The following is a 17596-nucleotide window of genomic DNA, read 5'->3' as shown; positions in this document are numbered from 1 at the left end:
AAACAAAACAAAACGATAGCCAAACAAACAATGTAGCCGTAATGTTTGCCTAGCCTACTGCCTGCTTCAGAACGTTTCGGCATCAGGCTTGTCTTCGAACTTGTAATCGCATAAAACATAACCTTTATGCCTACATAAAAGGATTTGATGCACTTAACTTAGTCATGACTCACAAAACTATTTAAAAATGGCTTTTGTGCTTTTACAGTGTGCAAGTAAATGTCGTGATATTACTGATCATGTGAAGAATCTAGCGATTTTGCGGTGGCGCTCAAAATCTAGCAATGGTGCTGCGCCGCTGTTGAATACATTGTAGGGGAATCAGTGGATGTGATGCAGTGTTTCCCACATAATTGAATTCTATTTGTGGTGGTAAGTTTGCAGAATTAGCTTGAATGCAACAGTTTCACAGCTTGAATGCAACAGCAACAGCAAATTAGCGTAGCGTGGTTATGATGCTAACCAGATTTAAGCACAATTTAGTACAACCTGGAAAATCATTGTGTGGTGGTCAATGTTGATATTGTGGTGGGCCGCCACAAATAAGTCAATGTATGGGAAACACTGTGATGCTATAGGCCTAGATGTTACAAAATTTTGCCAGGCTGTCTGCAAAACCTATTTAGAACCAGAGGCGGACAGAGTACACAGCTTCATTACTTGAGTAAAAGTACAGATACCCTTTGCTAAATTTTACTCCAGTACAAGTAAAAGTACAACAGTCAAATGTCTACTTAAGTAAAAGTACTGAAGTACTTGTTTTTAAAAGAACTTGAGTATCAAGAGTACAAGAGTAGCCTACATTTTCTAAACATTGCATTACTACTGCCACAGTGCTCACATTTAGGTACAGAAACGTCCTACATGGAGTTATTGGGAGCCAAGCAGCGAAGCTGCGAGGCAACCATTGTGTTTCTCTTTGTTCTTCTTATTATTATTCCGCCATGGAAGTCTATGGCAGCCCATAGAACCGTCTGGTCAAAAGTTGTGAAATTTGGCACACTGATTGGGGACAGTGCCATGTTTAATGTCACCAAGTTTCATACCTTGGACCAAGCAGAGTTCAACGCACCCTATGACGTCATTTTCCGCCATGATGGATTTTCCGCCATATTGGATTTTAGCGAAAGTGAAACTCATTTTTCACAGGTCACAAATTTTGTCCGATCGGCACCAAACTTGACATACATGATCTTCAGACCAAGCCTAACAAATGTTGTGGTGTTTCGTCTTCGGAACTAAAACCGTTCACCTGTAACATCCAATCGAAATTTGCGGCGAAGCCGCCAAACAGGAAGTGAGCTCATATCTCAGCAACCCTTTCATGTATCATAACCAAACTTAGTGTATAGTCTACTGACCACATCAGGAGGACGCTCAAAAAATGTGGTGACCTTTGACCTCTAGGGGGCGCTGCAATTAAGAAACATGCCGCCATATTGGATTTAATCAAAAACACAAAAAAGTTTTCGCAGGCCACAAATTTCAGCTGATCCTCACCAAAATTAGCAGAGACCATCTTCAGACGATGCCTTATCAGTGCATTGCTTTCTGGAACAATTGACAGAAGCATTCGCCTGTAACAGCCAATCGAAATTTGCAGCGAAGCCGCCAAACAGGAAGTGAGCTCATATCTCAGCAACGCTTTCATGTATCAAAACCAAACTTAGTACATGTACCTCAGACCCCATCTGGAGGACACTCAAGAAATTTGGTGACCTTTGACCTCTAGGGGGCTCTGTAATTGGCAAAAATGCATTTTGGCCTGTAGTTGCTGATGTATTATTCTGCAATGGAAGTCAATGGTAGCCCATAGAACCGTCTACTAAAAAGTTGTACAATTTGGCACACTGATTGGGGACAGTCCAAAAATTAATTCCACAAAGTTTCATGCCGGCACCTTAAGCGCCACCAACAGGCAAAAGTTGGACGTGTGTTTACGGACATAACTTTTGACCCGTTTGTCAAAATGAGGTATCGTTGGAATCCTTGGACCAAGCCGAGGTCAACGCACCCTGTATATTTTGACCTCTATGTTTAAATCACAGCAAGTGTGATTATATCTTAATCAATCTTTTATTTTTGATATGAAACTGATGACAGCAAGTTCCATCCAGTTCATTCTAATGCTTGCTTGCAAGGGCGGGACGGGGAGGGACGTGCAGGGGCGATTATTGGGGGGCGGGCTGGCTGGGGGAGGGGGCGGCAACACTCAGCCCTGGTTCAGCCCCACAAAATCAGTTATGTTTTGATGTGAAACTTGACCTTGTAACTCAGCCAGTCTTGGGTTGTTTGGCATGGCACTTGCTGTGACTGCTTAATGCTACAGTATATGTCAGATGCAACGGCATTGAGTTACATGGCAAATCTGGCCTGCTGAACTTACTGCTTGGCCCCCTCATTGCTGCTTGCAGCTATATTGAAAAATGTTATTGTTAATACATTGGAGAATGTAAAAGGAATTGAATCAAGTCATTTTCATCTTTTTACCATGTTGCCAGGGATGGGCAGTATTTCTAATACTTGTATTTAAAATATGTATTTCAAATACAAAATACTATTTTGTAATTGAAACACTTGAAGCGAAAACTATCATTAACTTGTTGAGAAAATTGAAATAGTCTGGCGAGGTGGGGCCACAGGTTGGCACATTCCCGGGATGGACCTGCTGCGTCTTCATCCATTGTTTCATCTATGGCTTTGTCTCTTATCTAAATCTGACCATGGAGTTGACTTTGGCGGAAAGCTGAAGGTGATTGCTGATAGGCTGTCTCAATCAGTGGCGCCTGCACAATCCAATCACTTTTGAGAGGGAAACAACAAATTGAGGGTTTCCGAGATTTTTCTTTTTTCCTTTTTTTTAGAAGAAGTAAAGGGTACTCACGGTTATGGATAGAAATGTAGTGGAGTAAAGAGTACAATATTTGTTATTTATTATTGAGTACTCCCCAAAAATGATACTCGAGTAAAGTACAGATCCCTCAAAATTGTACTCAAGTACTGTACTCAAGTAGTTTGTTTAGCCTACTAATAAATGTAACTATTGAGAAAATATGTTTAAAATAAGTTATATTACATCATAAAATCTGTATAACCTTAAAAAAACACTATTCAGCATGTGCTCTATAGTTTCTGGAGAACTGGTTCAGACAGGCCACATCCATCATAATGCAAAAATTAATGTTGCACGGTGCACCGATACTACAAAAGTTTGCAATACCCTGAAATGAAAAATGTCACAATACCTAATTTTACTAGTATCGATACTTTTAAAAATGACTGTGTTGTTTTGAAGTAATATGTGTGTGCGCAAGGCAAGCTTCTAGTGCCTCCTCCCCTAGCCTGTGGCTGTGCGTCTTTTCTCCTCACACACAAGTATGCGTAGCTGTCATGCCATAAACAGCGAGACATGGCTGCTAGTTCAAGTGATGCTATGGTAACACATAATAATAGGCTAATATCAAGTTGATCTGCTCACAAGCATCTCTCAGGTTTGTGTTGCTAACCTACCTAGGCTATGGGATTTAGGTAATTTAGGCCTATTTGGGTTTATGTAATTTAGAAATAGGCTATGCAACCATGGCAAACCTTTACTTTTTTCTGTATTCAAATTACTAAATATGTTTAGCTACTTTTATGCAGATTATTAAATACTATACATTATTAATGAAATACACAACTGAATGATCACACTACAGTATATTCAATATTACTGCTGATGTCAAGGTGGTGGGGGCCCCAAATCAAATAATTTTTTTTAAAAAGTATTGAAGAAGTATTAAAATCAATTCTTGACTTTTAAAAATATTTCTGTGTTCATTCAAGTTTCTGTCTTGGTAAAATCGTAAGGGTTTAAGTGTCGTTCTTGGCAGACAGGAGATGCTGTTGGTCATCCCATTTTACATGGCATTAATTCAGACCCCGATTTAGTGCCAACCTGGCAATCCAAAGCAGATAACCACTGACGCAGGGACTGCACCCATGCAGACCAGTGACACTACCAAAAATGTACATCCCCCTTATCTCTAAAGTTAGACTATCAAAGATACTTGATACTAAATGGCAAAAGAACAGAATGAAATAAAAACAGTCCTATCATGTGCAAGAACACATACCAGAGACAGGAAGACATACCAGAGACAGGAACACATACCAGAGAACTACTTACGGATATGAAAATCACAAGTTCTGATTCCAATACTCATAGGCTACGTATATTTAAAATGTAAATTAATGTGTATTTGATGACTAATGTGATCCTCAACTATTGTCTTTTAACATGTCATCTAAGTTGTATTACTCTTGATATGCTTAACCCTTAACCCTGCCATTCCCACTACCTTTAGTTATCCTGGTCATTGTAAGTGCCATTTACACGCTATATTTTTATCAGCAAAGTCTAGGCTACCCAGATCTGCCACCATTTCATATATTATTACTTGCATTGATTTGATATTGATTTTTAAATAATACAAAAATCGTATTATACAATTCTTACATTTTGAAATGTATCTCACTACAGCAAGCTGCCAGCTGGACATGACTTTCATGTACTGTATGTGTAGACCAGACTGTCCTGAATTTGGCAATATAAGAACCATGGTGGAGGGGGACTTTGGGGCTGAGCAATTTCCAGACATATGTGGTGTGTGCCTTACAGAAATAAATGCCATTTTTTTTATTTAGCGATGAAAAATTACCTTTCTGCGCTCAGGTGACACGAACTGATCTGACCTGACTTGACCCGAGTTTGCTTGTTAGCCTGTGTGTGCACTCATGATGATTCTCTACACAACACATTTTTACTGCATTGCCATGAACAAAGTAAAGGCAAAAAAGGTGTTTCTTTGTCGAACAAATTGGGATTCAATGTGAGCCTAGAATCGGATGCCATGCAGGAATTTGCTAAGATCTCAAAACCGGATTATAAACATGCTTTGCCTTAGAGAAACACATGGTAGTGTTGGACTATGACCATGCTTTGCCACAAAAACACACAAAAATGTGGGGTAAGTCAAGCTATATGAAGTTCTTATTTTGCTGTCACTTCGTCTGTTTTATAACCCAGAAGGATGTTATTGGTATCAAATGATAGCTCTGTGTCTCCTCTTTCATCTAGTAATTCAAACGAGAGTGATAGGTGTGCAGCGTTTTGTTTTTATTTTCATACTTGATCGTAAGTGCATAGTATCGTTGGAAAGCCCCACTTCTACTCTGTCAGGCAATAAGCTTAAAGGTTTCATCTTGCTGCGATGTACAGTTCCGGAGCAAAGTAACAGAGAAGAAAGGGTGTTTTTTTTGACGCACCTTGCGTCAATCGGGTTCCCCCATTTACTGTTGTTACACAAAATTACATTTTATTTGCTGTCTTCTGTAATAAGTGGTAAAAATGTATCATAATCATTATTTTTTTTTTCATTGGAAAATATTAAAATCTAACAGGATACATTCTAATGTGCAGGAAAACAACAACATTTTAGGTTGTAAATACACATATTTTTTTGATGATTAAAAAAAACACTTTTCGTCTTTGACCCATTTAGCTTTATCGACTAGGTCACTAAGACAGTGTATTCAATTTCATCTGTGCTCCAGAAGTAAAGGGCTATATGTCTAACTGCATCCACACAACAATGCAGTGTTTTCAAAGCAGTATTTTTTCCTCTGCACTTCAAAAAAGATTTACGTCTCCACGAGAAGAAAGAAATAGCTATTTCTCTGTAAAAATCTTTGTGTGTGTGTGTACTACAGCTGTGTGTGAGTGTTGAGGCTAGATTGAAGATGAACCATGAAACCTATCAAATGTCTTCTACTAGTGTGCTAGAATCAAACCACCTTCACTTGTCCTAGTTGCAAAGCTCAGTGGAGAGCACTGACAGAAGTGCTGTCTACCTGTGAGGGAGGTAGCCGTGGAGAGAGGGAATGAGAGAGAGAGTGAGAGAGTGATTGTGTTTTGTTTCTCTCTGTTGGGAGGGCCTCTCTGGTGCTCTAAGTGGAAGGTGGTGGGAGGCCTGATTCCCGCTGACAGTCAGAGGAGCTCGGCCTCTCTGGGTCTGTGTGGGTCTGTGCTGGGCTTGGCTCCATCTTTTAAATCCCACAGTACTATTTCAGTCAATCTATTGTGATGCTGTTAGTGTAACTGCTGCTCTCTATCTATTGTCTGGGTGTGTGAGACCTGATAGGATGTGTGTGTGTGCAGGCCTGCACAGATGTGTAGACAAAATGTGTAGATGTGTGCAGGGTGTATGATTGTGTTTGTTTGTGAGTCTGTGTGAGAACATTTTTGTCTTTATGTATCACTGTCCTCAGTCTACCTAAGCAGCATGTCATTACAAAGGCAGCTCGGCCTGCCGTCTTCATCGGTTCCTATCAGAGAGCTGGCTTCCTGTATCTGGGTCACCTGTGACATTGGCAGAGTGTTGCTGTTGGGGTGGGGGTGATGGAGGTGCAGGCTGACAGGCAGGGCTCTGTCTGTCTGTCCTGGTCATCCCTCAGTGCAGCTCGTCTTGGGGAGATCGATGGGCCTCTCTGCCCTGGTGCCGCCTGCCCTTATCCCTGAGGGGCTCATTCGCACAGAGGATGGCCTCTCTTTCTCTCTCTCTCTCTCTCTCTCTCTGTCTGTCTCCCATTGACACGTCATACACACACATGGATGCACTAGCACACTGTACACACCACACACACACACACAATATGTCCCTCACCTTATCACCTGTCACATCACATCCCCGTCACGCCTCACTGACACAGTCCCACTAGCACGGTCGTTGCCGCAAACGGCCATGGCCATATGCCTCGCCAAGCAGGGGGAGCGTGAGGTTGCGGGGGAGTCTAACAAATGCTGGCTGACCCTTTCACCCTTTTACAGAGCACGTCCTCAGAGGGACAGAGTGTCTGTGTGTGTGTGTGTGTATGTGAAACTTACGCCTAAGTCACTGGGCTGAAATTACAGAGTTCTGAGCTCTTTATCTTTCCATTTCAACTACCGGAATCAGCATTTTTAACTGCAATTAGCTGGTGGCTCTGTCTTTTTGAAGGCTTTCAGTTGGATAATGATGAGCTGATGATTTCATTAGTCATTGCAGATAATCCTGTCAAGGGGCACCCTAAAAAGAGCAGTTAGCTACGGTCACTCCAGGAAATTTAGTTTTGCACTTGGCAAAATTGGACAAAACTTCATAAATGGCTAGAAAGAAATTATAGTATTTTAGTCAAAAGAAAAATCTGAAAATGTGCACACTTTTCAGGCTTGCCTTGTCTACTGGTGTTTACTAGTTTCCACACCATTTAGTTACTGCAAAATGGCACGCAGACTAATTAAAAAATGTGGTTCCCAGTGTGGTGTCAATTGTTTTTTGTAAAGTAATTTTCACAATTAGCTCTTGCGTGTGTTTTGAAGTGTTTGTGGCCCAGTGAGTCTGCAACACGTTCAGTCTGTTTCGCCAGGCACATGGTCTATTTTTAATGTGCAGTGTCCAATCTCGCTCGACAAAATAATGTTTGAGCCAAATGGCCTCACACCACATGCAATCGCTGTGTCATAAATCAAGGTCAGGCGAAGGTCTGTGTGTGTGTGTGTGTGTGTGTTTGTGTGTGTTGCGCAGGGTTAATTTGTGGCCCTGTGATCTGTGTGTCCTGCCAGAAGGAGTGACTTCCCCCTTCTTCTCTGTGTCATTAAGTTGATGGCCTGCCCCGCGCGCTCTTTAATGCCTGGAGGTGCCATTACGGATCAGAACAGTAAAAGTTAAGCTTTGCTTGGGGAACGCGGGGTTGGCGGTGGTGTGTGTGTGCGTGTGAGCTCCCACTCCTCCCTCCCGAAGACCTCTGCAAACCTGTCACCGTGACGACACACCATGCTCCCTAACACACAGCCTCATTAACCCTGGCGCTCTAGGCCATTCCTTTTTTTTTTAATCACCAATGAGTGTTTATTCATGAATGTGTGTGTGTGTGTGTGTGTGTGTGTGTGTGTGTTCGTGTAAGTGTGTTTGATGGGTGTAGGTAAGAGTGTAAATGAGAGAGTGTGTGTGTGTGTGTGTGTGTGTGTGAGGATGGGTGAGAAAGGGAAGCATGTTTAACAGAAATCCAGTGACCTGGCTCAAGTATGTCACTCGATTAACAGGTAATGCACAGGATATTGCTTACAGCTTCACAGCAGCCTAATGGACAGTGGTAGCGCAAGTCACAACCTGGTTGCATAAAACTTTAGACTAGTCTTAGCATTTAAAAAAATGCTTTAGGCCAGTGGTTCTCAAACTTTTCACAATAAGTACCACCTCAGAAAATAATTGATTCTCCAAGTGCCACCATTATGACCGACATTAAAATACAGTTCCAATTTAACCCTTAGAACCCGATTGAGTGCGTCAAAAAACACACCCTTTCTTCTCTGTTACATTGCTCCGCAACTGTTCATCACAGCAAGATGAAACCTTTATTGCGTTACAGAGCAGAAGTGGGGAGTTCTAACGACACCATGCACTTGTCTGTATGTTAAAATATGAAAATAAAAAAAAACATGAAATTAAATCAAATTGCATCATATTTACAGTCTATACTTCTCTCTGCACACCCATTACTCTCATTTGAATTACTCACGAACCTGTGAACGCAGAGATATGGCAAGCATGTCAGATGAAAGAGGAGACACAGGGCTATCATTTGATACCAAGTACCAGAGGTGGGACCAAGTCACTGTTTGGCAAGTCACAAGTAAGTCCCAAGTCTTAGCACTCAAGTCCAAGTCAAGTCCCAAGTAAATACAGAGAAGGGCAAGTCGAGTCCAAGTCCAAGTCTCATCAAAGCCAAGTTGAGTCCAAGTCCAAGTCCCAATCTTTTTCAAGTCCTGAACAAGTCATCAGGTACTCTTCACTTAATAATGGCATTATTAGACTATCGATCATAATTTTAACACTTCCATCTAATCCACAGATTTTTTTTTATAAATACTAAAAGATTAAAATATGTTCAATGTTTCTGTCTTGAAATCTTTTACGATATATGCATGCGCATACAATATACACATGTGCATACCTGAGTAATCTGTACAAAACGGATAGCTACATGACAAATATATATATTGTTTTTCCAAATTGCGGAGCACACTGTAAGTATGAGTAATAATTTGACTGATGACATTTCACTGCGCTAGGCCACAGATTTGCCTGCAAACAATTTATTAGGCTGTCTGCCAGTGGCGACTCATAAGGGAAGCCAAGGTCAACACTTTTATATTATTTAAATGATAATAATGACACAGTAATTTTGTTTTAAAGTATTCATTTCTTAAGAAATACTACACATTTGATGCTGTTTATCTCATTTGTAAATGGTGCACTGTCACTTTAAGCCCATTGTGTGCCACTGTCCACACATTCTCATAATGATCTTTTTTTACCAGCTCCATTCATATGGCTAGTCCACAAACTCAAACATTGTTTGTGCCACATGTATAGCACAATATTAACAATGATAAGCATGATATTAAGTTGGCACAAACAGCTTTCATTCCTTTGGAAATAGATGCATGTATGACATGACGCTTGCTTGACATTTTCTGTTTGCAATTAAATGTGAATTATGAGCCTGGTAGCCAGTAGCCACCTAGCTAGCTGAGTGGAATGCGTATGCGTGGCATATCAATGTGCTTCATGTAAACAAATTATTGAATAGGCCTACTTCAAGACTCACCATTTCCATTACACAAAGGCAAAGACAACTCTTCATATTCTTGTCCACTTTCCAAATCACAGTGAGTGCAGCCTATGTCATAGTGACCTGGATCTCATAGTTTATAACAGTAGTGAAAACCGGATAAATCCGCAATTTCCCCTAATCTCGTATTTGTTGCCTTCATGATTTCCTTTTATACGTTTCTTATATTTAAAAGAAAATATCAATCACCATCAACAATGACAAGCCAGCTGGAACCTGCCACTCGTTTTCTCTCCCTCTCGTGCGTGCTTAGATGGGGTTCTCAATTAAATGAAGTAGGCTAGCATAAGTTCAAGTTGGATCATAATAGAGGACTCGAAAAGTATCATGTTTATGTAACATGCTGTTGGTGCATTTTGACATTGTAAACGTTCTCTAACAAGAGTGCAAATCAGTTTGCAGTAAAGCTACTAGTTATTGGCTAAATGTTGGTCGTTTCTCTGTCTCTTGGTGCCCTACACACAGTGCGTAACGCATGTGGGGGTAGCGGCAGCACTGAACTGTGCTCTGGACTGGCCGCTTGTCTCCGCTATTTTTTTTTTTTTTTAGTCGCGGAGGGAAAGCATTTCTGGGGTGACTGGTCCATGATCAGGAAATTTAGTTTTTGACTCGAGACATGTCAAGTCGTCACAAGTCAAAGAGGCAAAGTCCGAGTCAAGTCTCGAGTGAATAGTATTCAAGTCCAAGTCGAGTCGCAAGTCATGCCGAATTTTATCAAGTCAAGTCTGAAGTCATTAAAATCATGACTCGAGTCTGACTCGAGTCCAAGTCATGTGACTCGAGTCCACATGTCTGCCAAGTACATCCTTCTGGGTTATAAAACAGACGAAGTGACAGCAAAATAATAAATTCATATAGCTTGACCTCACGTTTTTGTCTGTTTTTGTGGCAAAGCATGTTTATAATCCAACGCTATTGTCTGTTTCTCTATGGCAAAGAATGTTCATAATCCGGTTTTGAGATCCTAGCAAATTCCTGTATGGCATCCAATTCAAGGCTCACATTGCATCCCAATTTGTTCAAAGAAACACCTTTTTTGCCTTTACTTTGTTCATGGCAATGCAGTAAAAAGTTGTAGAGAATCATGAGTGCAGACACCATAGGCACACACAGGCTAACACGTAAACTCGGGTCAAGTCAGGTCAGATCAGTTCGTGTCACAGATATGGGGCGCAGAAAGGTCATTTTTAATCACTAAATAAAAAAAATGGCATTTATTTTTGTACGGCACACACCACATATGTCTGTAAATTGCTCAGCCCCAGAGAATCCCTCCACCATGGCAATGATATTGCCAGAATCAGGACAGTCTGGCCTACACACACATGAAATGCATGAGCTATGAGCTTGCTGTGGTGAGATATTTGTCAAAATATAATCATTTTTATAATACACTTTTTATATTTGAATTCTTTGCTAGTACTAATACATGAACTGATTGATGATCTGGATAGCCTAGACTGCTAAAAAAAACTATATATAATATGTGTGTGTGGCACTTGCAATGACCAGAATAAATCCTTATGAATAAAGGTAGTGCAAATGCCCTAAAAACAGCTTAGGGTTCTAAGGGTTAACTACATATTTTACATTGTAGGCCTACATACTGTTTTGCAATGTTTTTTTGTTTTTTCAAGAAAGACAAACACGAGTTTAAATTTAACTTCAATCAATTAAAGCTGCAGTTGGCAAGTCTGATAATTAAAAATTTGACAGGGAACAGACAGGTACTGGAAGCAACTGAATCCATGCATTTCCACTGAATTATTTTTGGAATCTGATCCCTTATCATACCTGTTTGTTCGTACTCGTCGCTTGACTTATCGTGACTAAATTCAAGATGGCGTCGAACGGTAAAATTCCTTAAGGTACTGTCTGTATAAATCGTCTTGTAAATAAACTACCAGTGCTTTTTCAAAGTTCTCCATGTCTCGTTTTAAATGTCAAGGCCCTCGGAAGTCTACCAATGAAGTATGGAGCTACTTTGAGCCTCGTAAATGGTGTAAAACAGTGATTTATTTGCATGGCTAGGCCGATGCCCGAGGCACCACAACGAAACACTGTGTTGGTAGCATTGGCTAACTAGCGCCAGATTTCTGAGTGCAGGGGACAAGCCAAGGTGAGCTATGAGACATATGTTCACACTCGGTATCATGTTTCAACACACTTTAGGTCAATATCATACCGGAATTCTCCTTTAAGACTTCTCTCTTTTTCCCCACCATATCTCTCCTGCATAATTTACGGTGTGATGGTTTGGGTGTCAGTGAGTCACACAAATGTTGTCGTTCCTCCCGTAACTTGTAATTTTCCATTAGAAACAATGCACACACACACATACAGACACCTACACACACCCAAAAATGCACTTTCTATGGGATGACACAGTTACGCCTCTGTAGCTTAGTAAACAGCTACAAACACATTCTCGCCACATTTTAGCTGTCACTTCCCTCCGTGACTGGGCTGCCTCCTCTGTCATTTGTCTCCGTGGAAGAGAGTGTGTGGGAGATAGACTCCTCTTTACGTGCCCTTCGAGTTCCTCAAATGCTGAAGGCATCTTTAAGGGCTAATGCCGGCTGCCATGACTGGCTGCTGAGATCTGTCTCTTCATGACCTACACCAATCGTGCTAAATGATGATAATGAAGTAGAAGACGTTGTAATTGTTGTTCACAATGATGATGTTGGTGGTTGTTTTAAAAGAACGATAAGATGGAAAAGAAGATGGTGACAGCGATTATAATGTTGTAATGAAGGATGATGGTGTTGATGATGATGTCTATCATTATAATGGTGATGATGAAGATCTGAAGATGATTAAGATAATGTACCTAATTCACACCTACTGTGCTCATCGTCACCTGGTCTGGTAGCACTTGCTGACATGCACTTGGACTTGCCCTGGAGGGACAGCCCCACACTTTTAGGAAGTAGGCCTACTGCTTTAACGTAAATCTGATGCACTAATGCATAAAGTATAAATCCTCATAACTCAAACCTACCCTCAGTTACAGTCAGATAGGCTAAATCTCCTGCTGCAGTGCTGTATTTGCCTTGCATTCTGAGAAAAGGGCTGCATCAGGAGCAGAGCCTCTGGCCCGGCTGAGCCACTTTTCCAGCCGCTAGTCTGGAGCGATTGCCCCGTAAATAAAGGGAGTTAATTTGGTTGCCTGCAGCGGTGATGTGCAGGCTGACCTTATCAGAAGAGACTCTGCCTGTCTGCAACAGCAAGGCTGACACACACACACACACACACACACACACACACACACACACACACACACACACACACACACACACACACACACACAGCACAGGTCTGCTTTTTCTATCTTTCTCTCTTTGCTTCTCTCACTCTATCTTTCCCTCTCTCTTTGCATCGCTGTAGATTTCAGTAACCCCTCAGATGAAAAAAAAAGAATGAGGAGAGAAATTCAGAATAAGAATGTGAGCGAGAGCCAGAGAGCGATAGAGGAAGAAAAATGGAGAGAGAAAGAGAGAGAGCACTCCTTAACCCCCCCCCCCCCCCCCCACACACACACACACACGCCCACCCACCCCCTCCCCTCCCACATGCGCTTCAGTCGCCTCACTAAACAGGTGATGCAATGCATCCGAACACCACCACAACCGTACTCTCTCTCAGATACCAGGAAATTAAACTCTTTCCATCCCATCACCACTCCCCACCACCCCATGCCACCCGCTCATAGTCAACAAGAAGAGAGTGGAGGAAGAGGGGGAAAGAGAAGGGGACACAAGTAGGAAGGAAATGTAGAAAGTGAGAGAGTGAGATGGGGGGGTGGCTAAAAAAAAAAGATGGAAATGTGGGCCTCAGCCGAGCTGACAGTAAATTGAAGGCTCCTTTCCAAACATCCATCAGAGGCTTTCAGGAGCGTTTTGGGGCGGCTTTGGGAGAGGGCCGCTCCCCGGCAGCTTGATGGATCACCTACACGCGCCCACACCGCCGTTGCCGCCCTGATCTCACCCCGCTGGATTGATGAGCTGTGGCTCCTGTCTCTCTCCCTCTGCCTCTACCTGCGTCTCCGCCGCCCTCTCTATATCTCACCATCTCTCTCTTTTTCACCCATCATACCCTGCATCCACCATTCTCTATCCCCTTTCTCTGTTACGAGGCATCTATTCCTTTCTGTCTTCTTTGTCACACTCTCGCTACCCATTCTTTCTGTCTCTGCCTTTGTGTCTGTTTGACACCTTTTCTCTCGCTCTTTGTCTTAACCATTAGCCTAGATGTCTGCATCTAAAGATGTACAGTATGGGTACAGAGATCGGGAGAGGGTTTGAGGTAAAACCACCACAGTTCTCAGGGAAGAAACAATTTTAACATGATCCCATCTCACTCTTAAAGCCTCCAACCTTTAAGTTAGCCAATTAGGCAAGATGGAATGGCACAGACAGCCAATGTTTTTCATATTCTTTCGCAATGTGAGGTAGCATTACACTCTAAATTTGAGATTATGTGCAAGCTATTGTGCTCTTATATGGGTGTATGATAAAGAGAAGATAAAATGCAACATGTTCTTAAGAGTCTAGCCCTGGGTCAGTCAGGAGATTCCACCTGCTTCTACCTGTATACCTGCCAACATTTTAGCTAGGTAGGAGTAGGTGTAGGCCTACATGTTTGTGTGTAACAGTGGAGGACATAGCAGATTGTGGGATCTTACCCTCATACCTGCTGCACTTCATCATTCATGTTGTTTTTTTTTGCATTTGTACACGTCTGTGTGTTGATATGTTACGTGTTTGTGCTTAGTCTATTTGTTTGAGTGAGTGGGTGTATTATATGAAAAGATGTACACCACTCAGCATGCAGCCTGTCATTAGCATCACTGTTGACTCAGTCTGCGAGGGAGAGAGAGATGTGTTTCTCACTGATTAGGCTACTGATTGTAGCGTGTACTGTTTTGAATACTTGGACAGTACATGTAGAGATTTGTCATGCCTATACAGCCTTTGAAATTGAAATGAAAAATGGAGAGGCAGAGTGGTTTTATTTACTCAGAGAAAACCGAGAAAGACACAACACATGAGTAGAAGAGAGAGATCGACTGAGAGAAAAAGAGCTAGAGAAACGGAGAGAGAGGGAGGGAGTAGATAATTACACTGCATTTTCTCTGCGCTGCCCAGAGGCATAGCCAGTGGAGGCTGGGTGTGTGCTGGTGTGTGCTGTTTTGCCATCGGGTCCATAGCCTTCAGCCAAACAAACACATTCAGCAGGTGAACGTCAGCTCTCAGCACAGCAGCAGCACAACAACATAGCAGTGGCCCCAACCCCTAGCCTTCCCCCACCCCCTGAGCTCCATCCAGAGGACATGCGAGGCTAGCGCATATCCAGTCTGGCTGCCCACGCCAACCTGGAGAACACTTCCTTAATTGGCACCAGACTGGCCAACATAGACAGATGAAGCTGAGCCCACATCAAGAAACCTGTGTGTGTTTCTCACTCACATTTAATATTTCCAGGAACAGTCAGAGTCATTCTTTCCACATTTCAGCCTGAGCCTCAGAAGAGTAAAGAGTGGAACATATTCATTTCTGGTGAGGGGTGTGGGGGTGGGGTAGATGGTGGTGTGTGTGTGAGGTGGTTTGTGTTGTTTTTGTTTTGTTGCCAGGGATGATCAAATAAAAGATTAGTATGGGTTTGAGAGTGCGGTGGAGCCACAGGTGAGAAGGAGTCTGTTACAGAAGATGGAGGGATGGGGAGGGAAAGAAAATATGAGGGAAAGAGGGAAGGAGAGAAGGGAAGAAAATGACAGGGGAAAGGGGTGGATTGAAAGCAATAGCGGGAGAGGGTGAGAATGAGAGACAGAGAAAGAACCTTAATGAGAAATAAATGGTGTGGAAGTGAGAGATGGAGAGAGAGAGAGAAGGATGTGCAGCTGAAGCCTATGTGTTTCCAGATGGAATCAACTGCAGTGTCATCACTTCTGACCATAAAGCTTGCTCTTGGTCAATGTAGCCTGGAGTCCATTTTCCTTTGTGGCTATTTTTAGCGACCCCCCCCCCCACTCCCCCCTTCTCGACTGCAGAGCTGCTACCTGGCCACCAGGCTTATCTGCTCTACTAAAGGTCCCCCTTTTCTCCTTTTAACACACACACATACATACACACACCCCCAGAGAGGAGGGAGAAATGGTTTTCCAGCAGTGCTCTGGTAGCTAGGACTAATGCCAGGGGTCATGAAAATGATGGAAATGTATGGTGTGTCACAAAGGAGCAAGCTGAGAGGAGTGAACTTTCAGGTCAGGTGTGCCACAAGGGAAGAGTTTTGTACTACACACAGACACACAGTAAGAAAGTAACATAAAGTAACATGTATCAATAGTATTGCTTTCTGATCTGAAGTGACCTGCATAGCAAAACACATGCTTTTGTGTTTATCTGCTTGTAACAAGTGTGTTGTTTTACTTTTTATGGCTTTGCACACAGCATAACCTATTCTTTGGCTACGGTTTCACTACTTCTTGCCTACCATTAATACTACTACCACTACAGGGCTGTACAGTGCTATATTTATGTACAAAAAACATCAGTCTGTGCTATGAATGATTTATCAGCTTAGCACCACTGACACCTTATTTAAAATGTTTTCTAGAGTGTAGCCTACACATTAGATGTTTACTACTGATGCTAGAGATTTTGTGGATTGTGCTACAAAACTATCAGTGTCTGTAGCACCAGTACTATGAACGAAAAAATGCTAATGCTAGTACTAGCAGAGTATAAGCCATTTTTGTAAGTGTATTAGCAGAGGGCCCTGTGTGTGCTGTGCATGCCAGCCCCAGAGGGCCCATCTGTCCGTTAGGCAGAGCTAAGCCAGCAGCCCTACCATCACACAGCCGTCATGCTGAGTTATCACCGCTGGATGGCCCACCCTGCGGTCAGCTCTCTCTCTATCTCTCTCTCTCTCTCTTTCTCTCTCTGTGTTTGCTAGGGATTGCATTCTTTCTTCTACCTTTCTCTTTCTTTCGGTGTATTGCTCTCTCTGTTTCTCTCTCTGTCTCTGCCTGCCTCCCTCTTTGCCTCTGTTTTCTTGAATTATTTTCTCAATGCAATTTAATGAGCTTTGGCAGAACTCTATTTAGCATTGTCAAACCAAAACAAAATATTTAAACATAGAGTTTGAAGGTGGAATTTAACAGAAGAAACTTTTGTTTCTCTCTCCTTCTCACCCTTTCTCTCTCTCTCTCTCTCTAGGTGGTTGGGCCCCCAGCTGCTGGAGCATTCCGTGAGAGGCCGGCCAAACCGACGGCGTTCCGTAAGTTCTACGAGCGAGGAGACTTCCCCATCGCCCTGGAGCATGACACCAAGGGAAACCGCATCGCATGGAAGGTACTGGCACAGGGGAGCAACTCTGCTCTAAGGAAAAACTCTATTCTCTCAATATGCACAAGGAAACATTCCCTTTTTATGCATCAATGGGACTGGATAAATTGAAGCTCAAGATCAAACTTTCTAACTTTCAACTTTTCAAACTAACTTTCAAACTTTCTATCAAACTTTCTTTGTTGTAAATAGTTACGCTAAAAAATAACTGTGAAAATTATAATTATGTGTTATGATGTGTTTGTGGTTATATCTCATTGACTTGCGTTCATTTGTACGGCTGGAATCTCATTTATAGCAGGGATTTTGGCTCTAGTAGCCGATCTATTGTTTTGAATGGTGAAAGCTATGATACCGGCATAATACAAACACAAACACAAACACACAAGTCTAACCAGCTATGGTTCATCATATGAAACAGATAGACCAGTGAAGAGATTGTTCATTTTGACATCAAATCACTTCTGTTGTTCCGGCCAAACAACAAGACAGGATAAGGGGAGGTTGAAGCAGCTTCAGCTTTATAGTTCTCA

The 17596-nt window shown here is 42.2% G+C and overlaps 1 protein-coding gene across 3 annotated transcripts in view; it reads left to right on the top strand.

Moving 5' to 3' along the window:
* Positions 1-17596, top strand: part of pacrg (PARK2 co-regulated) — a 204136-nt gene that overhangs the window by 16720 nt on the left and 169820 nt on the right. For all 3 annotated transcript variants that reach the window (XM_042072611.1, XM_042072612.1, XM_042072613.1), the window contains exon 2: positions 16935-17069. In XM_042072611.1, coding sequence (XP_041928545.1) covers positions 16935-17069 — 135 coding nt within the window. The remainder of the gene's footprint in view (positions 1-16934; positions 17070-17596) is intronic.

The sequence above is a fragment of the Alosa sapidissima genome, chromosome 19 (genome assembly GCF_018492685.1).
Source record: "Alosa sapidissima isolate fAloSap1 chromosome 19, fAloSap1.pri, whole genome shotgun sequence".
In the NCBI taxonomy this organism is placed as follows: domain Eukaryota; kingdom Metazoa; phylum Chordata; class Actinopteri; order Clupeiformes; family Clupeidae; genus Alosa; species Alosa sapidissima.
This window is presented reverse-complemented; position numbering and strand designations above follow the sequence as displayed.